The sequence below is a fragment of the Protopterus annectens genome, chromosome 14.part0, assembly GCF_019279795.1.
Source record: "Protopterus annectens isolate FY-2018-M chromosome 14.part0, PAN1.0, whole genome shotgun sequence".
NCBI classification, from domain to species: domain Eukaryota; kingdom Metazoa; phylum Chordata; order Ceratodontiformes; family Protopteridae; genus Protopterus; species Protopterus annectens.
The window spans coordinates 770,603,775-770,624,210 of record NC_056748.1 but is presented as its reverse complement, the minus strand read 5'-3'; the positions used below and the strand labels follow the sequence as shown (position 1 = coordinate 770,624,210).

Below are 20,436 nucleotides of genomic sequence, written 5' to 3'. Positions count from 1 at the left end.
TACTACATGGACTGACATGACAGCAACGTAACTTTTCATGGCACAGCTTAGTGTGAATGTGGTTCTCTGAACGGTCACTTGGTGTACTGAACAAGTCTTGAGAGTTTCCGATTTCTTCATGAACAGGCGATATACTGCTTGCTATGCATAAAGTCATACTTGCTACATGACTAGTGCCACAGTCTTTAGGATCTTTGGGGAAATAATTTATGTCTATCTTTGAAGTCCCTCAAATGAATTGGTAGAAGGAAAGGTTTCCTTGTTTTGGTGCAGGGTTACATCCTCATCTCTGACTTCCTTATTGTTTTCAGTCTCTGCAGAATGAGCTTGAACATTACATTGGCCTTGGATTTGGACAGCAGTCTGGCTTGCAGTCATTACACAGAGATACTCAGTTTCTGCTGAGACCTCTGATCTTGATGTCTTACTTGGCCTACATGGAGGACTGGACTTGGGTGGTTCAGCAGAGAATGTGCCCTCCAAATACTCTCTTAGAGAGTCACAAAGCACTTCATTATAACATGCAGAGGATAGTCTGTGACTCTTGACTGTTGAAGTGCCCTTAGACGGACAGGTATCGCTATTTACAGATTGGCGAACAAAACACCCTTCTTTGATTCTAACATTTTTATCGTCATAACAGTCATTGGTCTTTTCTGTAGTGGAACTACATGGTCTATTGTTATCATAAAGAAACTGGAATTCTTCCCATTTCGTAGAGCTGTCTTGTACAGATGAGTTTTGTTCAGAAGATTTAAGTCCTGTTGTGATAATGGGGGCTCCAAAAAATATATGAATTTTTGGTTGTTTATACATCTTCTGAATTTCATGGTCCTTAAAAGAATTCTATGAGGAATAAAAGGATATTAAAAAAAAACATTTTAGGTAGACAAACTGAACATGCATTTTCCTTTTCAAACAAAAAAAAATAATTGTTTTGATGCAATAACTTCATATTGTTAATCTGCACATACTATTCAACCTGCTGTATTTATGGTCAACATTATTTACTTCCTTGTTACATATCTGCTGCTTGCCTGAATTTTATCTGATATGTTTTCTTCCTTACTGTAAGTCACGGCTGAAAAAAATCACAAAACTTCTCAATAAATATAAAAAATACATAAGTGGTTATTGTAATACATTGCAATTTAACAATGTCTTTTACTCTTTATACTGTCGCTGGCCTTGCAGACTGCCTAATCATTTGCCAAACCAACCTGTTAGTTCACTGCTTCTGTACCCACAACTACTCTACAACTGAATGCCTGGAAATTGCAAGAACTAGTCTTTGGAATATAAAGTAGCTCTCTACAGCAAATAAGTTCTACAAGTTCCATATTAAATCTTGTTTTCAGGAGTTTAGTCTCAGCTTTTAACATGGTGGTGCTGCGGTAGCATTGTCGCCTCATAGTAAGACGATGTCCTGTTCGATTCTCAGCTAAAGCGTCTTCTGTGTGGAGACATGCATGAATGGGCGTACCTTCTTTGAAGGTTGTGCGTCAGAGCTGGCAACTTGGTACGTAAAAATCTATTGCCAATCATTAGCGGACCGGAGTTCCGCTGTGGCGACCCCTAACTGGGAAAAAGCTGAAAGACACAAGAAGTCTCAGCTTTTAACATATACATTCCTTAAGGTCTTTAAAACTTGTGTGAATATGAGTACGTTAGTCTTCCTTTGTGAGGAACACTAAACCACTGATTATCGCTTCCGACTCATTATTTACCTGTAAAGCTCTCCTCAAGCTATGCTAAATTAGAAACATGGGTACTTCTGTATCAACAAGCAATGTGCATTAGTTGCCAGAAGGTGGCAGCAATGACACATAACTGGCACACTGCGCTAAATGACACCATATCAGTGGTGCCGCGGTAGCGTTGTCGTCTCACAGTAAGACGTTGTCCTGTTCAATTCCCAGTTAGAGCGTCTTCTGTGTGGAGACATGCGTGAATGGGTGTGCCTTCATTGAAGGTTGTGCGTCAGGGCTGGCAACTCAGCAAGTAAAAATCCACTGCCAATCATTAGCGGACCGGAGTTCCGCTGTGGTGACTCCTAACTGGGAAAAGCCGAAAGAGACAACAACAACCACAATACTGAATGAATGAAGTGGCCTGAAGTTCTTTTTTGATTTGAAGATGTCAGATAACTAAGAAACTTAATACAACTAGCAGGTTTACGAACAAGCCAGAATGGTCTAAGAGGCTAGGTCAGAATTAATCTGAATGTGACTGTACACCATTTCTTATTCCAGGAAGATAAGTAGATCAGTAGGTTGAACAACACAAATGAAGACGAAGGTCTTCGCCTTCATTTGTGTCGTTCAACAGTTTATGCTCTGTATTTTTGGTCTGGTAGATCATTAGATTACACATTTGCCGCTGATAATGCGAAGATCAAAAAACTGTAGGTTCTATCCACACATTACGTGATTCAGTTCCTATTCCAGTAATTACTGATAATATAGTGCTGCACACAAGAAGTATGCTAAGGCATCATCCTTCAGATAAAATGTTAGACTAAATATTCGTCTACCAGAATTGATGGTCACTCATATGGAGTATAAGGATCCAGACGCATGCATCAAAAGAAAAGGAGGGGAAAATCTAATAATAAAATTGCAGTTCTTCAGATAAATAAATTATTTTATATCATCACTTAAAAATGTCTCCTTTTAATGCTTCAGAATAACCTGTCCTTCACAGCAGAACCAGAACCAATGAATAAAAGGGAATACAATATTTTGGTAACTAGCTTATCAAAAATAAATAAATTAATTAATTATTGTGTGCTTTAAGTCACATTTAGTATTAAGCCCTAAAGGTTTCATTGTATCATACTTTAATACAAAAATACTTTCCTTGTACAAGGTAAATTTTTTAGTTCATTTTTTACACCTAATATTTGAAACAGATTATATAAATAATTAAAATGTAATGCCAAGGGACACTCTTCTCTAACTCTCTTTCATAATGTTCCTTATATATTCTTGCAGCCAAACTTTAACTTTTCTAGAAGTCTCTCATACAATATAAAAATCACAATGACATTTTAAAAACATCGATCATATTTTCTTAGTGACAAGCAAAAAGTCCATTAAAAATAAGCCTTCCCCTACTACTATTCTTGAAGGAAGTCACAGCATGGGGATCATACATTGTACGCTCTTCCATGGTGTTGAGATATTTGTACAACTTTTCATTTAAAAAAATAATCACATAACACGAGGGATTTATTTTTTACCCAGTTAACTAACTTTTCATCTAGTAAATTACATTCTCTCACAAAAAAATGAGTTGTTTAGCCCAGGAAATGTTATTACTTCTAACAGAGAAATCACATGTAAGATAACTTGTTCTACATATAAATCTTCTTTGCAGGCTACAGTTGTCTTTTTATAAGCCAACAGAACCAGTTCAATATTATGATTGCTGTTCAGAAACATTTTCAAAGTTAGATCTGCTTCTCTCAAAACAGTTCATCATAGGTCTCAACCTGCTAAGAGGCCAATGTGGAACACAGACCATAGCAATGTGTGACAAACAGTCAAAATGTGGAACACCTAATTTTTGCACTGCGCAAAAAGCATACTTTGACCATGGCCTTTCAACCAAAATATACTATATGTAAGTATTTAATAATACACACACTCTCTTGCAGACACAGATATTTACATATACACACACACAAATGTAGCAGCAAAAAGACAGTGGCTTACTCATATAGAAAAATACACACACACACACACTCACACTCACACTCACACTCACACTCACACTCACACTCACACTCACACTCACACACACACACACACACACACACACACACACACACACACACACACACACACACACACACACACACACACACACACACACACACACACTCACACACACACACACACACACACACACAGTAAATAACTGCTATACCAGCAGTTAAAATAATTCCTTTTAACTGCTGGTATTTCAGTTATTTACTTTGGTACTGTTTTGCTTCTATTTGCTATGGTCTGTGTCCCACACTGGCCTCTTAGCAGGTTGAGACCTATGGCTCCAGCCTAAATTTGCCCACGCCCTTATAACCTTATCCAGTATACAGTAACTTCAGCGCTTGCCTTGTTCTCAAACTACTACTCAGTACATTTACCTTGCCTCTAACATCTATTCTATGTATAGTTCTGAGCCAATCAAACCTTGCATAAAACAATTATCATAACTTAAACTAGAGACCATTTTATTTCTCTCTCATATTTATTGGCTTAGTGTTGCTTTATTATTTAATTTGTGTGTGTCATTTTCAAGTCTATATTTTTAGTACTGAAACTTGTTTCTTTGTGATGCAGTGATTTTTGGGCAAGGTATTTCATTATATTAAACTATAGTTGTTAAATAATTAATTTAATATAATTATATTAAACTATAGTTGCTGAATAATTGTGCCTTCGTTGAAGGTTGGGCGTTGAGCTGGCACCTCGGCACTGTAAAAATCTACTGCCAACCATTAGCGGACCGGAGTTCTGCTGTGGCAACCCCTAACCGGGAAAAGTCGAAAGAAGAAGAACATAGTTGCTAAATAATTGCCTTTTGTTACTGTAGGCCACTGGACTAGTTATTGGCTGGAAGGGGTCAGTAGGTTAACAACTAATGGGTTTATAAACGTAGCTGTCCAAGTGTACCTAATTTCCAGGGGCATCCCTAACTCAATTTTATACGCTCCTCCTAAAATCTTTTGCAGCAGTTATTTTTTTATTTTAGAAACTGCAACTTACTTAACAAAAGCTATAATTTTAAGCAGCAGTAGCAACATTTAAAAATATGCCCTCGTTTAGGAAAGTTTTTTTCCAGATTTTTTTTAACTATGACCCCGATTCTACAAGTTTATGAACCAAGGGCCTTCATGTGAAAAAAATGAAAGTATAACATATATACACACTTTTAATAGCTGAGCGAAGTCATTATCCTAACAAAATAAGACATTCAAAAGGAAATAAAGCCCCTGTATACCTGTCATGCCGTACTACATGCGTAATGTTACTTGGCATCAATAGCACATAATCTGGAATTATGTGGGCAGTGCAACTCAATATACATTATAATGAAGTCAGAACAACAGAGGCACATTTAACTGATGTCCGTGAATAAAATATTGCTGATTCTTAGGTCAGACATTGCGGCATATCCTCATGACTTTAACATTCGAGGTGAAACCAGATTAAAGTTTTAAAAAGTATCTCTCAATGGTTGCGGAGTTAAGAGGTGCAAGAGTGCAAGCTTTCTCTCACTAATTCTATATCTTACGACAAAAAAAGAAGGCACACTTACACTCACAAAGACATGTGGCAGCACCGAGCATGTAACGGGAGGGCACAGAACAGTTCACTCATAAAAGTTTCTTAAGCTGAAGATGTAACTTACTTGACAAAAATCTCAAAGCGGAATCACGGCTGCAAATGCGGAACAGGGGGCTTAACTGATCACAAATGCGGAGCGTTCTGCACAATCCGGAGCACTTGGCTGCTCAGCAGTCCATCCTTTTAGAACATTTTCAAAGCTACCTCTCCTTCTGTCAAAAATATTTCCTGTCACTACATAGAGAAGCCGCTGCGCTACAGAGGTAGCGTTGTTGCCTCACAGCAAGAGGTTCTCCTGTTTGATTCACGGCTGGAGTGCCTTCTGTGTGGAGTCTGTATGTTCTCCCCGCGGTCGAGCGGCCTCCAAAAGACATGCATGAATGGGCGTGCCTTCGCTGAAGGTTGGGCATCAGGCTGACAACTCGGCACCATAAAATCTATTGCCAATCATTAGCGGACCGGAGTTGCGCTGTGGCGACCCCTAACCGGGAAAAGCCGAAAAGACAAACAACATATCCTTCTAACACGCAACTATTCTCCAAGGCTAAGGCTGGAAGTAAATAGGGAAGAAGGTCATTTCTTCCACTAAAGTATCCCTGTGGCTTTTCTATATAAACCTTTTGCAATTTTCCACATTTCTAAAGGTCATTGTCAGACTTAAAACATTAACTTAGATAACTGAGGTCTAATATATAAACTGAAAGACATAAATAATGACTATTCAATCCTAGCCGGATTTTATTGCTTCCTACGTGCCCCTTTGTAGATAAAAATCAAATCATGATATTTCTAATAAAACATACTGCATTAGAAATAAAAACAAATGATGACTAAAAACACATTTGTTTTCAAAAACATATCTAAATTTGCATAAGAATCTGCAGAGGGAGTCCAATTTTCCTACACAGCTGTCCATCAGAAATGTAACACAAACTAAAATAATTTGGTTGCACACAATATTTAGCTTTAAGGCACTAACTAAAACTGGCAAAGGACTTCACATTCATGCTCACATTATATATTGTATATAATTCCTTAACATGGAGGATCAGCCAGTGCAAATCTTTTGTACATTCTGTGTTTAAAATTTATAAACAAAAATTCCCAGCGCCCTTGACATAAGAATCATGTGTAACCACTTCTCTAACTAAGAGTTCGTGTTTAAGGGTTCTAAAATTTGAAGAAATACTTACAACTTGATACAGTAGGTCTAATCAGGAACTTAACCAAATATTCATGTATTTTGGCAAACAATAAAGGCAACATTTTAGACTGTTTAACAGTAAGTTGTCTCTCTACCTTGGTTTAACCTACCCATCATATACTTCTTTTTGAACAAATCTTCATAATCCAGCAAAGCTGTCTTACAATCAATAAAGTCTTCAGTCAAATAAGGATTATCAAATATATGTTTTTTTTCCGGTACAATAAGGACAACAATATTTTACCTTTATTTGTGGTTTTGAAGATTAACTGTTTGGTCTTAGCCAAATTGGTCAAGACTATCCACTCCTCTTTTGTTAAAACTCTTTCTAAGTAAACTTCTACATCAAAATTCAAAGTAGGTGAAAAGCCTTTGACACCTTCATTTATAAAAGGTGGAATATAGCTAATTTAGTGGGATTATCAGTCACACAGTATGCAATAACCATATTCAAACTATACAAAACTATATAAATATGTATGGACAAGGAAGAAACTGACTACATGAACTATCATAAACGTAAAGAAGCTAAGGCTCCTGGACTTTGTTAACACAAATGCTCTGTACCAGATAGTAGGCACCCACACAAGGGGCTATATCCTTGACCTAGTACTCACCAACATGGGAGATCGATGCACCACCCCATGTATGTGGGGCCCTCACTGGTAAGGTCAGATAACAAATCTGTTTTGTTCAAAGTAATGATAACAGCCGACAGCCCTCTGGAGCAAAAAGGTTAAAAAAAAATTCTCCAAAGGAAACTATACCCTCCAACACGATAGCATAACAGTTTCAAACCCCCACTCACACTGACAGCAGTCTCTCCCAAACTGAGGAGTACACTAATGCCTTGTATAAACACCTATACAAGTGTATAGACTCAGATGTAACTAAAAAGATTAAATCAGGATCCTCACAAAAAAAAAAAAAACACCCTGGTGAGCATCCAGCATAAATAGGTTATACAATAAGAGAAAGAAATTGCTGACTAAGAACAAAAAGGAAAGGTCTCAGCAAAGGAAAGACACCTTCCTTGAATAAGCAAATTAGACATTTTGTTAAGTCCTCCAAAGCTACCTACGAAACCAAATTAGAATCCTTAGCTAAGGATAATCACAAGGCATTCTATAACTACATCTGAAATCTTAAAGGGAAGACTCACACTTGTGCCAAATTAGCATTGGACTGTACCACTCAGATAGAACCTGCAAAAATTGCCAAACTGCTAGCAAACAGGTTCAGCGAAAACTTCACTCCACTGTCCCCACTAATCATACCCCAAAATATACCTGTCACCAGTCCCCTACCCAGTATCTCCAATGAGCAGGTAATAACCGCCCTCTCCAAGGCCAAAAACGCAGCCTCTGTGGGACCTGACAACATTCCCAGACTGCTTACTAAATGGTCTAAAACAGGAGCTGGCAGAACCATTGGGTACTCTCTTCAACCACAGTCTAAGTACTGGCTGTGTCCCACCTGAATGGAATACTGCTGCTGTAACCCTTTTACACAAAGTCCTCAACTGACCTTGGGAATTATAGACCCATAAGCCTAACCAGTCTTATCTGTAAAGCCATGAAAAAAATCATCATGGACCTAATCAACAAGGACATAGGAGACCTTCAAACTCTTGACCCGACCCAATTTGGTTTTGTTAAAGGCAGATCAGGCTTGTTAAACCTGGTGGACTTCTTTGAAAATGTCACCAAAGCTTTGGATGAAGGCAAAACAGTGCATACTGCCCATCTTGACTTAGCCAAGGCCTTTTGACATTACCCCCCACTCAGGCATCATCGATAAACTCACCCAGCTGGGGATAAACCATATGTCATTAGATGGGTAGCCAATTGGCTCACCAAAAGAACACATACAGTCAAAGCAGGGGATTCCACGTCTACCAGCAGACCTCTTACTAGTGGTGTTCCACAAGGATCTGTGCTGGGTCCACAAAGATCTGTGCTGGGTCCACTTCCATTTGTAATCTATTTCTCAGAAGTTCAGGCGAAAAAAGATGGTCTGTGGCTTGCCAAGTTTGCTGATGACTGCAAGCTGGGTGCAATCACTGAAACCCAAAACAATGTCTGTGCTATAAAAAGGGCTTACACAGATAAATGATTGGTGCCAAAGCCATGGACTTAAACTTAATGCAAAAAAATGTATTATCATCCCCTTTATTAAAGGTGAAGTCCTAGCAAATTGCAGCATTAACAATAACCTCCAAGTTCAAACCCAGTGGGGAGAGACTTGGGAGCGCAGGTTGATAGCAGTCCTAGCAAATTGCAGCATTAACAATAACCTCCAAGTTCAAACCCAGTGGGGAGAGACTTGGGAGCGCAGGTTGATAGCAGCCTTAACTTCGATCAGCATGTGCCCACAGTGGTGAGGAAGGCCTTCTATGTTGCACATGTCATAAGTAAGGCAATAGCATCCAAAAGGAAGGCGGTTATAACTCCTCTGTGCTTGACCCTCATCAGATGAATAATAGAGTACAATGCTCCCTTCTGCATGTATCTCACCAGAAACCCTGCAGCAGCTGGAGAGACCTTAGAGGTTTCTCACCAAGAAAATTCAAGGCCTTCATCACATGACCAGTGGAGTACCACAGGGTTCAGTCCTAGGTCCTCTCCTGTTTGGCATCTACTTCTCTGAAGTACAAGCTAACACAGAAGGTCTTTGGCTAACAAAGTTCGCAGATGACTGTAAACTAGGAGCCATAATCAAATCTCCTAACGATGTGGACATCCTACAAAAGGGCCTCACTGAGACAGATGCCTGGTGTCAAAGCCATAGCCTCAAGCTCAGTGCCAAAAAGTGCATTGTCATCCCTTTTGGTAAAAACTCTGTACCCATGAACTACCACATAGGTGGCAGTCTAATTAACACCGAAAGTGTGATAAGAGACCTTGGGACACAGGTGGACAGTAGTCTCTCCTTTGATAATCACATCGTCACAGTAGTCAGGAAATCCTTCTACGTGGCACATCTCATCACAAAAGGTTTCTCATCCAGGAAAAAAGAGGTCATTGTTCCCCCCTACTCATCACTCATTAGACCCATTATAGAGTACAGCGCCCCTTTTGGTATGTACCTCACAAGACATCTACAACAACTGGAAAGGCCACAGAAATACCTCACAAAGAAGATTACCGGCCTCAAACAGATGCCCTACGCAGACAGTCTCAAAAAACTCCAGCTTTACTCTATTGCATATCGCCTACTCAGAGGCAATCTCTGCCTAACATACAAAGCTGTCAAACCCAGAGCTGTTGGACATACTCCACGTAAAGAAATCCAAATCCCTCCAAGCTACACGCTCTAGGGACCTGTCACCACAATAAACAGAACATGCTGGAGGGATAGATTCCTGTCTCAGAGACTTCCCATACTCTGGAACAAACTACCTTTCTATATCAAACAAAGCTCCTCATTAGCACTCTTCAAGAAAAATCTTGATGATTGGATGGGAGATAGGAAATTCACCCCGGGAATCACTTCTGTGGCTCTGCTTGACAGGGGCACAGGAAAATAATTTTCTTGGGTGGCAAAAGCCAGGGTACTGTTTGACTAGGCTTATATAGGCCCTAGGGCCAATAGCCTAGTACCTACCTATGAACCTATGATCCACATGGACAGACTGAAGGCACTGTCACTGTCCTCTGTATTGTATAGACTTGTGCCTGGAGTACAGAGCAGTCTCGGACCCTGCCTTAATGGAAATGCTGCACATCTGCAAATCTAATGAGACAAGACTCACTCGCTCTACAGACCTTAACCTAACCTGCAACATAAACAGGACTTGTTGGAGAGACAGATGTGTTTCCCAGAGGCTGCCACTCCTCTGAAACAAACTCTCCATTTACGTTAAACAGAGCTCCTCAATGACCCTATTAAAGCATAACTTGGACAGTTAGATGGGAAATCATAAACTCACCCTGGGGATTTCACCTATGTCCCTTTTGGATAGGGGCAGTTGGTGCTGATCATAAACTTGCACGCTAATATAGTCAATTTCTCTCAATCTATGAGGGAACAAGGGTGAAACATGGCTAGGCTTGTATAGGCCCTAGGACCAATAACCTAGTAACCTCCGATGATCCTATGAATTTTTGCCATGGGGTTTCACCTATGTCCCTTTTGGATAGGGGCAGTTGGTGCTGATCATAAACTTGCACGCTAATATAGTCAATTTCTCTCAATCTATGAGGGAACAAGGGTGAAACATGGCTAGGCTTGTATAGGCCCTAAGGCCAACAACCTGGTAACCTCCTATGATCCTATGAATTTTTGGTCAAGGCTAGTATAACCCTTGAGGTACAATCAACAAAATTTTTCATCTGGACTTTTAATGCAGATATTCAGTAAGTCCACAGGTGCATGATATAAAGTACATTTTACAGCTCTGGTCTGAACTTGATAGCAACAGCAAAGTAAAAATGTTACATATTTTAGCAGTAGGCAGGCTTAAAGAGCTTTGGCTAGTAAAATAAGGAAATATAAGGAAATGTGCAATGCAAAGTGATTCCAAGAACTCTAAAAATCTATGACCTTTACTAGAGCACTTATTATTTAATGACAGAATGTTTAAAACTTTACTGTCTGCTTCCATGACTAACACTGAAGTAAGAATAGAACCTTCTTCTGATAAATAAAAGCAGCAACTAATAAGTTAATTTGCTTTAGGTGAGGAAGGAGAGGACACATTCCTTAGTTCTGTTAATACTTAAGAAACTACTGCCAGAAGGAATGTAAAAACCAAAATGCATGCTTTAGGTGAATCTGTACCTATGCAGGGTGTTAAAATTACATCTTGGATAAGTGAGTCAGTCCTGAGTCAGAGTCAGTATGTTACAACTGAACAATCAAAATGTGTTTTATTTTCATTAGGAAGGAAGGTTCATGTCTTGATCACTTCTGGCAACTGATTTCTCTTGCCAAATATCACCTGTTGTGAAAGCACTGAATTAGTAATAACCAAAAAGTGGAGGTAATATGTACTCATGGTGAAAGAAAAGAATATCTCTTACACATGTAAAAATTCTGGCATTTCTTAAGAAACTGTTAGATTCTTCTGTGGTTGTAACCCCTGATTTAACTCCTGATGTAGCATTAGTAAAATATTTTCCCCATTTTAAAACACTGTAGAAAATGTGGTAGGAAGGAAAAACAAACACTGTGTGGCAGGTTGATACATTGATTAAGAAAGAGCAGTAGCTAGATAAACATATTCAATTTAAGAAGGGGGAAGCAAGGCATGTGATACTTGTACAGAAATTCAGAATCAAAACTGAAGGGAAGGGTACTAGCATAGAATCTGCACCAAAAAATGGTTCTGGTTAGACAGCAAAAGGATTCTGTATCAATTTTGCAATGACTTTAGGAAAATGAACAGCATTTCAAAGTTTGACAGCTATCCCACATCCAGGACGGATGACTTTATAGAGAACCTAGGGAAGGGCAATTACATGACAGCACTAGACTAGAACCAGGGATACTAGCAGATACATCTGGCAATTAAACAGCCTTTTTAACCCCTGGTGGTCTGTTTCAGTACACAGTGTTACAATCCTGACTACAAGGATCCCCAGCCTCTTCTGAGAGGCTGAAGGATAAAGTACTGAAGCCCCACTCATGATATGTTCTTGCATACCTAGATGGTGTGGTCATTCATTCATAGGACTAGGCATCTCACTAATAAAGGTCAGGATGTTCTAGAATCTACAAAGCAGACAGGCTTGGATATTAACGCTAAGAAAAAGTACACTGGGTATGAGAGAAGCCATGTACTTAGGGAACCTTATCAGATGAAGAGTGGTAAGACCACAACTGAAAACAGAGGCCATAAAAAGAGACTCACAGTTAAATTTTAAGGAATGTAGCATAATTACATCTCCAAAAGATGCCACATTACTATTAATTGGGGTGGTCTGTATCCAAGACTGGTATAATGATAAAAACTGTCTTTCTCATCAAAAGCTGTAGCCTCCATAGCTTTGGGAAAAAATAAATATGATTAAAATGGTTGTAAGTACTAAAAAGATCTATGCATCATGCTGGATGGCAAACTTAATATCAACCCCAACATTGTGTTCTGTGTGAATCTTATGCTGAAGATTAATAATTGCAATGCTAACATTTAATTATACCACATAGTATTGCCACAATTATGAATTAAGCTTCATTTGATAGCAGTATATTAGATATATATATTTTTAATTCTTATAGCAGAAACTTTTAATTGGGAAGCTAGTAATATAACAAGAGCATATTATGGACATAATTACTTTGTCTACAATCTCACTTGTCCCCCATTTTGTTTTATTCATTTCTTTCAGCACTGGAAGTGCTTCTGAACTGGTCAAAATCTTGCCCTTCAAAAATAGTTTGTACACAGTGGCTTATATGCTCTGTACCTGAATGCTCCAGCATAGGAACTATCGAGGATGGCTCCCGACAATAAAGCATTAGATAACAGAGACTGCATTTTTAAAACAGATGTTAGCAAATCTAAAAGAAGAGTAAACATTTTCAATTATTCCTCAGAATACACTCTTAACATTCAAATGGAAAAAGGATATGCATTTATTGGTGCATTTTCCATCTAAATGTATTAAGAACTTAATTACATCATAAGTTGTAGTAGTGAAGTTTCCATTCCTATATTTATATCATAAAGGAACTTGACGATTAATGAGACTTAATTAGGTGTAATAAATACTCACATCAGGCACACTGTACTCCCAATTTCCAAAATCTGAAAGTATTACTTCACCACCATAACAGGAACAGGCAAGCAAAAACTGAGGGCAATGCTACTCGATGCTAGAAGTCTAAATCTCAAAATGCACTCACTCGAGGCGCTCCTTAAAATGGAGAACATCGATATCTGTGCAGTGACTGAGACCTGGCTCAAGGTTCCAGAGAGTACCCCTGTACTACCAGGCTATAACTCATACCACACTTTTCGGCCATGTAACTTGGACCGAAACACCAAAGGCGGAGGTGTGTCCATATTCATTAAGGATATCCACACCATCCGAGGTTATCCAAGTGCAACTAACTCTGGGCAAAACTGCAATCCAAATTGTAGCTTGCTACAGATTCCCCCACCATGCCCCAGGATTCCCACTCCTCTTGTCTTGATGTACTGGAAAATATTAGGGTTCAACCAAACACTCTAATAATGGGTGACTTCCGCTACCCCACCATTAAATGGGAAAACCACTGGTGTACCAACTCCTTAGCTCAATGCTTTCTGGAACTCATAAACTCCAATGCTCTAGATCAACTTATCCACGCCCCCACCAGGGGCAACAATATCCTAGACCTAGTCATTACCACACCTGAAGTCAACTCCTCATTGGTCCGATCCGACCATAAGCTTATCACCCTTGATATCCACATCCCGCCCCCACTCCCCATTAAGGAAACCACAGTAGAAAATTTCTCCAAAGCCAACTTCATGCTTCTTAAGACAGAAGTGGTGAACATCATGACACCTATGCAGATGGACAATACAGTTACAACTGCTGAATCCTACTCTATAAACACTTACACGAGTGCATGGATCATGCTATCCCAAACAGAACCAAGACATTATCCTCCAAAAAAGGAAGCCAATCTGGTGGTCCCCTGCCATAAACAAACTGTACAGCAGAAGGAAGAAACTGTTGCAAAAAAGAATACAATCCCATGAGTGGAGGCGCTCCCTGGTCAGCCTCAGTAAGAGATCCCTTATAAGATCCTCCAAAGCTAGCTACGAAAACAAAATTGCCACTAAATCCTAGGACAACCACAAAGCATTCTATAGCTATGTCAAGAATCTAGATGGCAACACCCAGATCTGCTCTGAGTTACAGCACAAAGGCATGAAAATTACAGAACCAACTGATATTGCCAACATCCTGGCAGATAGGTTCAGTGCTAACTTTACCCCCCTCTCACCCCCTAAAGGGCCCATATCTATACAGGAAGAATGCAGAGCCCTTACCCCCCTCTCACCCCCTAAAGGGCCCATATCTATACAGGAAGAATGCAGAGCCCCTGTAATCACAACTACGCAGGTAAAAGCTGCACTCTCTAAAGCCAAAAACACAGCATCCATGGGACCGGACAACATCCCAGGCTGCGTTTTACACGAACTTCAGAACTAATTGGCTCCCCACTTAAGCACCATGTTCAACAATAGCCTCACATCAGGCTTTGTGCCCACTGAATAGCTCACAGCAACAGTTATCCCACTCCACAAAGGGAGAGCCACCACTGATCCCGTGAACTATCGACCTATTAGCATGACGAGCCTGGTCTGCAAGGCCATGGAACGTATCATCAGTGAACTCATAAACAAAGACATTGGTAACCTCCAAACTCTGGATCCCACCCAGTTCGGGTTTGGGAAAGGCAGATCATGCCTCTTGAATCTGATCGACTTCTTTGAGGCAGTCACCAAAGCCGTGGATGAGGGTAAGGTGGTTCACACAGCCTATCTTGACCTTTCCAAGGCTTTCGACACCATCCCCCATTCTGGAATTATAGCTAAACTCACTAAACTAGGTATAAATCCCTGCGTCACAAGATGGGTTGCCATCTGGCTCACTGACAGAACCCACACTGTAAAAGTTGCAGACTTCAAATCTAACCACAAAGCAGTGACAAGTGGAGTACCACAGGGTTCCATCCTGGGACCTCTCCTGTTTGGTATCTACTTCTCTGAAGTACAGGCTAACACAGTAGGCCTCTGGCTAATGAAGTTCGCAGATAACTGCAAACTAGGAGCCATAGTCAAGTCCCCAAATAATATGGACATCCTACAGAAGGGCCTCGCTGAGACAGATGCCAGGTGTCAGAGCCATGGCCTCAAGCTCAATGCCAAAAAGTGCAATGTCATCCCCTTTGGTAAAAATTCTGTACCCATGAACTACCACATAGGCAGCAATCTACTTAACACCGAATGTGTGATAAGAGACCTTGGGACCCAGGTGGACTGTAGTCTCTCCTTTGATAGTCACATCGCCACAGTAGTTGGGAAGTCCTTCTATGTGGCACACCTCATCATAAAAGGGTTCTCATCCAGGAAAAAAGAGGTCATTGTTCCCCTCTACTCGACACTCATTAGACCCATTATAGAGTACAATGCTCCTTTTGGAGTGTACCTCACAAGACATCTGCAGCAGCTGGAAAGACCACAGAAGTACCTCACAAAGAGGATTACTGGCCTCAAACAAATGCCCTACACTGACCGCCTCAAAAAACCCCAGCTTTACTCCGTAGTATATCGCCTGCTCCGAGGTGATCTCTGCCTAACATATAAAGCTATGTCAAACCCAGAGCCGTTGGACATGCTACACCTAAAGAAATCCCAATCCCTCCGAGCTACACGCTCTAGGGACTTAAACCTTGTCACCACAATAAACAGGACATGCTGGAGGGATAGATTCCTGTCCCAGAGACTTCCCATACTCTGGAACAGGCTACGTATCTATGTCAAGCAAAGTTCTTCATTAGCACTCTTCAAGAAAAATCTTGTTGAGTGGATGAGAAATAGGAAATACACCCCGTGGATCACTTCTGTGTCTCTGCTCGACAGTGGCACAGGAAAATAACCTTCTTGGGTGGCGTAAGCTAACCTTGCTGGCTAGGCTTACATAGGCCCTTGGGCTGATAGCCTAGAAGCTGCCTATGAACCTATGAACAACCCAACAATCTTTTCAAGACATTGAAAAATACCTCTCAGACTCTCAACGCATACTCAGTTCAAATAAAGCAAAGCTTATGCTCTTCACGAACAGCAAAATTCCTGATAGCCCCCTAGAATTTGACAAACATCTCGCTCTAACTATCAGAAAGGTCCATGTTAAGATAGGCTCACTGTACAGATTCAAGCTATACCTAACCGAGGCCACTAGACATTCCATAGTTTGGACTCATCTACTCTCTACCCTTCTGTATGCCTCACTAATATTCGTTAATTTCAGAAAATCAGATGTAAACAAACTGGAGTCCTGCTATAACAAAATTGCAACATTCGCTACTAACCTCCCTTACATCACTGCACAGCACTTCATAAAACTAAATTGGATTGAACTACCCAATCTCCTATCCCTCAACCAACTAACTTTTATTCATTCCATCTTCCACCATCCAGACAACTATCCAGCACTCAAGAGCTTAGTGCAGCCCTACTCGAATCACAGGCCACAAAGGTCCTCCATCAAACTACCACTCAAAAGTAACTAAATCAAATAATCGTTACAGTATCTCTCCATTCTCCCACCAAATATCTAAGGAATTTCTGGAATTCCATGTCTCAGACAATACTAAATTCTAGCAACACATCCAAATTTAAACTATTGCTTAAGGAACACCTAACCAAAAGCTGGCTTTGCTCCTGCACAAATACAGACTGATCATTCTGTCCTTCATTGTTTTTACAAACAAAATATCTCTTCCCTTACTAAATTCTAACATTCAAACTATCCCTTCTCTCATGGAATTCCAATTTCTGTCTACCTATCTCAAGTTCACTACCACTCCTGTTTTTATCTACCTATCTCAAACTTCCTACAGTTTCATCATATTCCCTCCTTCTTGTACTTCACCTCAGTGTTGCCTTAGCTATCACTGTTTACAACAAGAAACACTAGCATAGCAACAATCAGCCATATTCTTGTACATATACAGTACATGTATCCCAGAAATAATTATCACCAAAACCATGATATTGATCTACCGATCAGCCATTTTTCTGTGATGGCACAAGCTATTTCATGCTAGTTTATTTGTTAGCTTTCTTTTTTCCACTTTATATTGCTCTCTCAATTTTTGTTTATGTATATACTATTTGCTACCTATATTTACCAAAGTTATATATTCTTGATTGTTTTCAATTTCCTGTATTGTTTGTAATGTGTTTTTGTAATTGAGCTTTTCTCCCCAGGGCTCCGCTAAAAAAAGACCACTGGCCTAGTCAGACATCCCGGTAAACAAATATAACATAACTAACTAAATAAATAAAATGTCTTTAGGTTCCAGATGTGAGGCCCTCTTGAGTGGCATTAATGAGGGGTGATTAGAGAATTTGACTATGATGTAGAATTACTATGACTGGGTAGACAAGTGGATTCATTTCAGAAAAGGAATACTGTGCAGTGAATCAACAACACAGTCTTCACTACCCACAAGATAGCACAAGAGTCACATAAGGTGCCTGACTGAATATCCTTTTATTTTCACCAGTAAGACACTGTGAATTTTTAGATGCCAGGGTTAATATTAATACATAATATATCAGGAAAAAAAAGAGATGATGCAGCCATTCCTAATCCAAATTCTAAATCTGTTATAATACATTCATCTAGCCCACAGCTTCTCTTAGTCAAGATGTGATTATAAGAAGAAATAAAACAGTTAATTTCCTTCATGTGATCTTCTTCTATCATACTCATTGGGATACACCTGCAAAAAATAACCATGTTAAGAAAAATAAATGCAAAACCTTTTATTCCTTCTTCAGACCTTGCAACAGTGGTTTATACTCTCATGTATTCTCTTTTAGACTATTTATTTTATTTACTTTTTATTTCATTTAACATTTGTTAACTGGGAAAGTCTGACTTGGACCGAAACCAATTTTCGGCGGAGGCTTGGGGAGAACGCTCTAGAAGCATGTTTTTGCAATGTGGAAGGAAACCCACATGAATGCAGGGAGGGCATGCAGACTTCGCACAGAAGGCGCCCCAGCCGAGAATCGAACCATAGAACCTCTTGCTGTGAGTCGACAACCCTACTGCTGCACCACTGAGCTGTCCATGCACCACTAGTGCAGGGCCTCTTATTTATAGCTTACAGATAGCGACTTGGTGCATTATAATGTGCATAGAAATCTGACCCAAAGCCAGTGGCTGGTTTCCCACTCCAGTCATGTTATCTCTGTACTGCAGATTTACAGCAGGGGCTAGTCACTGCAAGGTCAGCGTTTTAAATTTTACTTAAGATTTTTCAGGCCTTGCACATTCTGGATTTTATCTGCATGCAAGAGCTCCTGGTCCCTTATTGACAGGTACACACTCTATGATCTCAGGTAGGGGCTAGTTGTTGATCTCAAGAGACCTGAAAGTAGGCTACAGAATCAATTACCTTCCCTGATGCGAGTGTCTGATACTGAGGCCTTTTTCAAAGACATTAAAATTCTATCTCTGCAGTAAAGTCTTCCCGACTACAAAATCTTTGCAAAGTTATTTATTCGACTTATTTATTTATTTCAGTATGACATTTTTGCCTGCTTGCATGTAGGCCATCAAGCTAAGGTTACCACCTGTCCCTCTTTATGCAAAACAGTCCCTGTACGGGTATTTGCATCCTGCAAAACAATATGAACATTTTCAAATGTCCTGAGATTTTAAAACAAAAAATATTTCCTAACAGTTGCATAAAACTATTATCTTATGTCTGAAATACCTTAATATGATGTAAAGCAACAGAAACAACTGAAATTCTGTAAAATGTGAGTTATTTATTTTAAATAATACCTTTTTATTTTATAGGTTCATAGGTAAGTACTTGGCTAGCTGCCATTGCAGGCCATTTGGTTATAGACTGGCCTTACCCATCCCATGGCCAATAATTATATATCACCACTAATGAGTATAGCTGGGATCACACCATAGATAATATGAGGGGACCCAGGGATGGAATAAAGAATTTAGGAGTTGCATCTGTCCATTACTAGTATACAGGGCATGGGGTAAATTTTCTGTTTCCCATCTATAGATCTAAGTTGCACTTGAACATGGACAGGGATAAACTTTGCTTTATGTGGATGGGGAGTATGTTCCAAATATATATACATATTTTTCATACTATAACAGTTATATAACAAAAGCTTGTGCAGTCCTCATGCATGGTACACTGATCATTCCTTTGAGGTTGTCTCATCACTATGTATTTTAATGACGTTCAAGTCTTCCTGTAACAGTTAATACAAAAGGACCTAGTTTAAGTCTAAGGTATAAGCTATCTCTACAGTTAATCAATACATTTATGAGCAAGCAAGAAACATGCCTCACTAGTCACTTTGATTATAATTACTACTGCACTTCATTTGCCCCATTGCGAGGACTTATAATTTAAACGTGATCTTTCCTAAAATGATAATCAGAAGAAGGTTAGGCTAACATCACATATCTGCTGGCTGTGCCCTCATCTGTTAGGCTTGAAGAGCTCTCTCCCATCTTAACCACTTACCCTTGTGAAGGCTCTTCTTAATGCCAGCTCAGTTTTCCTGATTTATTCCATTATTTCTTCCACCTCTCTTGTATAAGGAGCCTTCTTGCATTTCTATAATCTTGTTATACTTTTTTGGCAACAATTAAGATTAGTGATATTAAAGCTTGACTGCTTCCTGCAGATGCTCTACACAGTGCAAGAAGAAATGTGTTTCTTGAAATTCCTAAGAGTAGCCCAAAACTGTAACTACTAGGTTGGAGTCATTTTAAACTCAGACAATTTTTACATATTCAGAAGATGCATCTTCAGTCGCCCACCTGATCTTGCCCACACCTCCAATAATACTGATTTAACAGTGAGGAACATTTTATACAACCTGTTCTGGGTGTAAAAATATTTATGCTGGCATTTCCATGCAAAGATTCTAAACATTTTGAATTTCTTTGCTACTCTATGGGCTTTACAAATTGCAGTCCATTGCTCCCCTGTTGTTGCCTTTCTTGTTAGCTTTTGCCAAGTCTCTACTAAGACTTGATTCCTTCTATAAATGCACAATATATTCTACTAATCAATCGATGGGATCCTTTGGTCTTGCCTCCAACAGTATTTCTACTAAAACAGATCACTCCCACCCTTTTCCCCCATTTTCTCGATCACAGA

General features: G+C 39.6%; 1 protein-coding gene across 1 annotated transcript in view; it reads right to left on the bottom strand.

Annotated features, from left to right (window-relative positions):
- Nucleotides 1-213: 213 nt before the first annotated feature.
- LOC122788726 overlaps nt 214-20,436 on the bottom strand; it is a 71,659-nt gene continuing 51,436 nt past the window's right edge. The window contains exon 2 of the mRNA XM_044055618.1: nt 214-846. Within this exon, the coding sequence (XP_043911553.1) occupies nt 214-816 (603 nt within the window). The 5' untranslated portion in view covers nt 817-846. The remainder of the gene's footprint in view (nt 847-20,436) is intronic.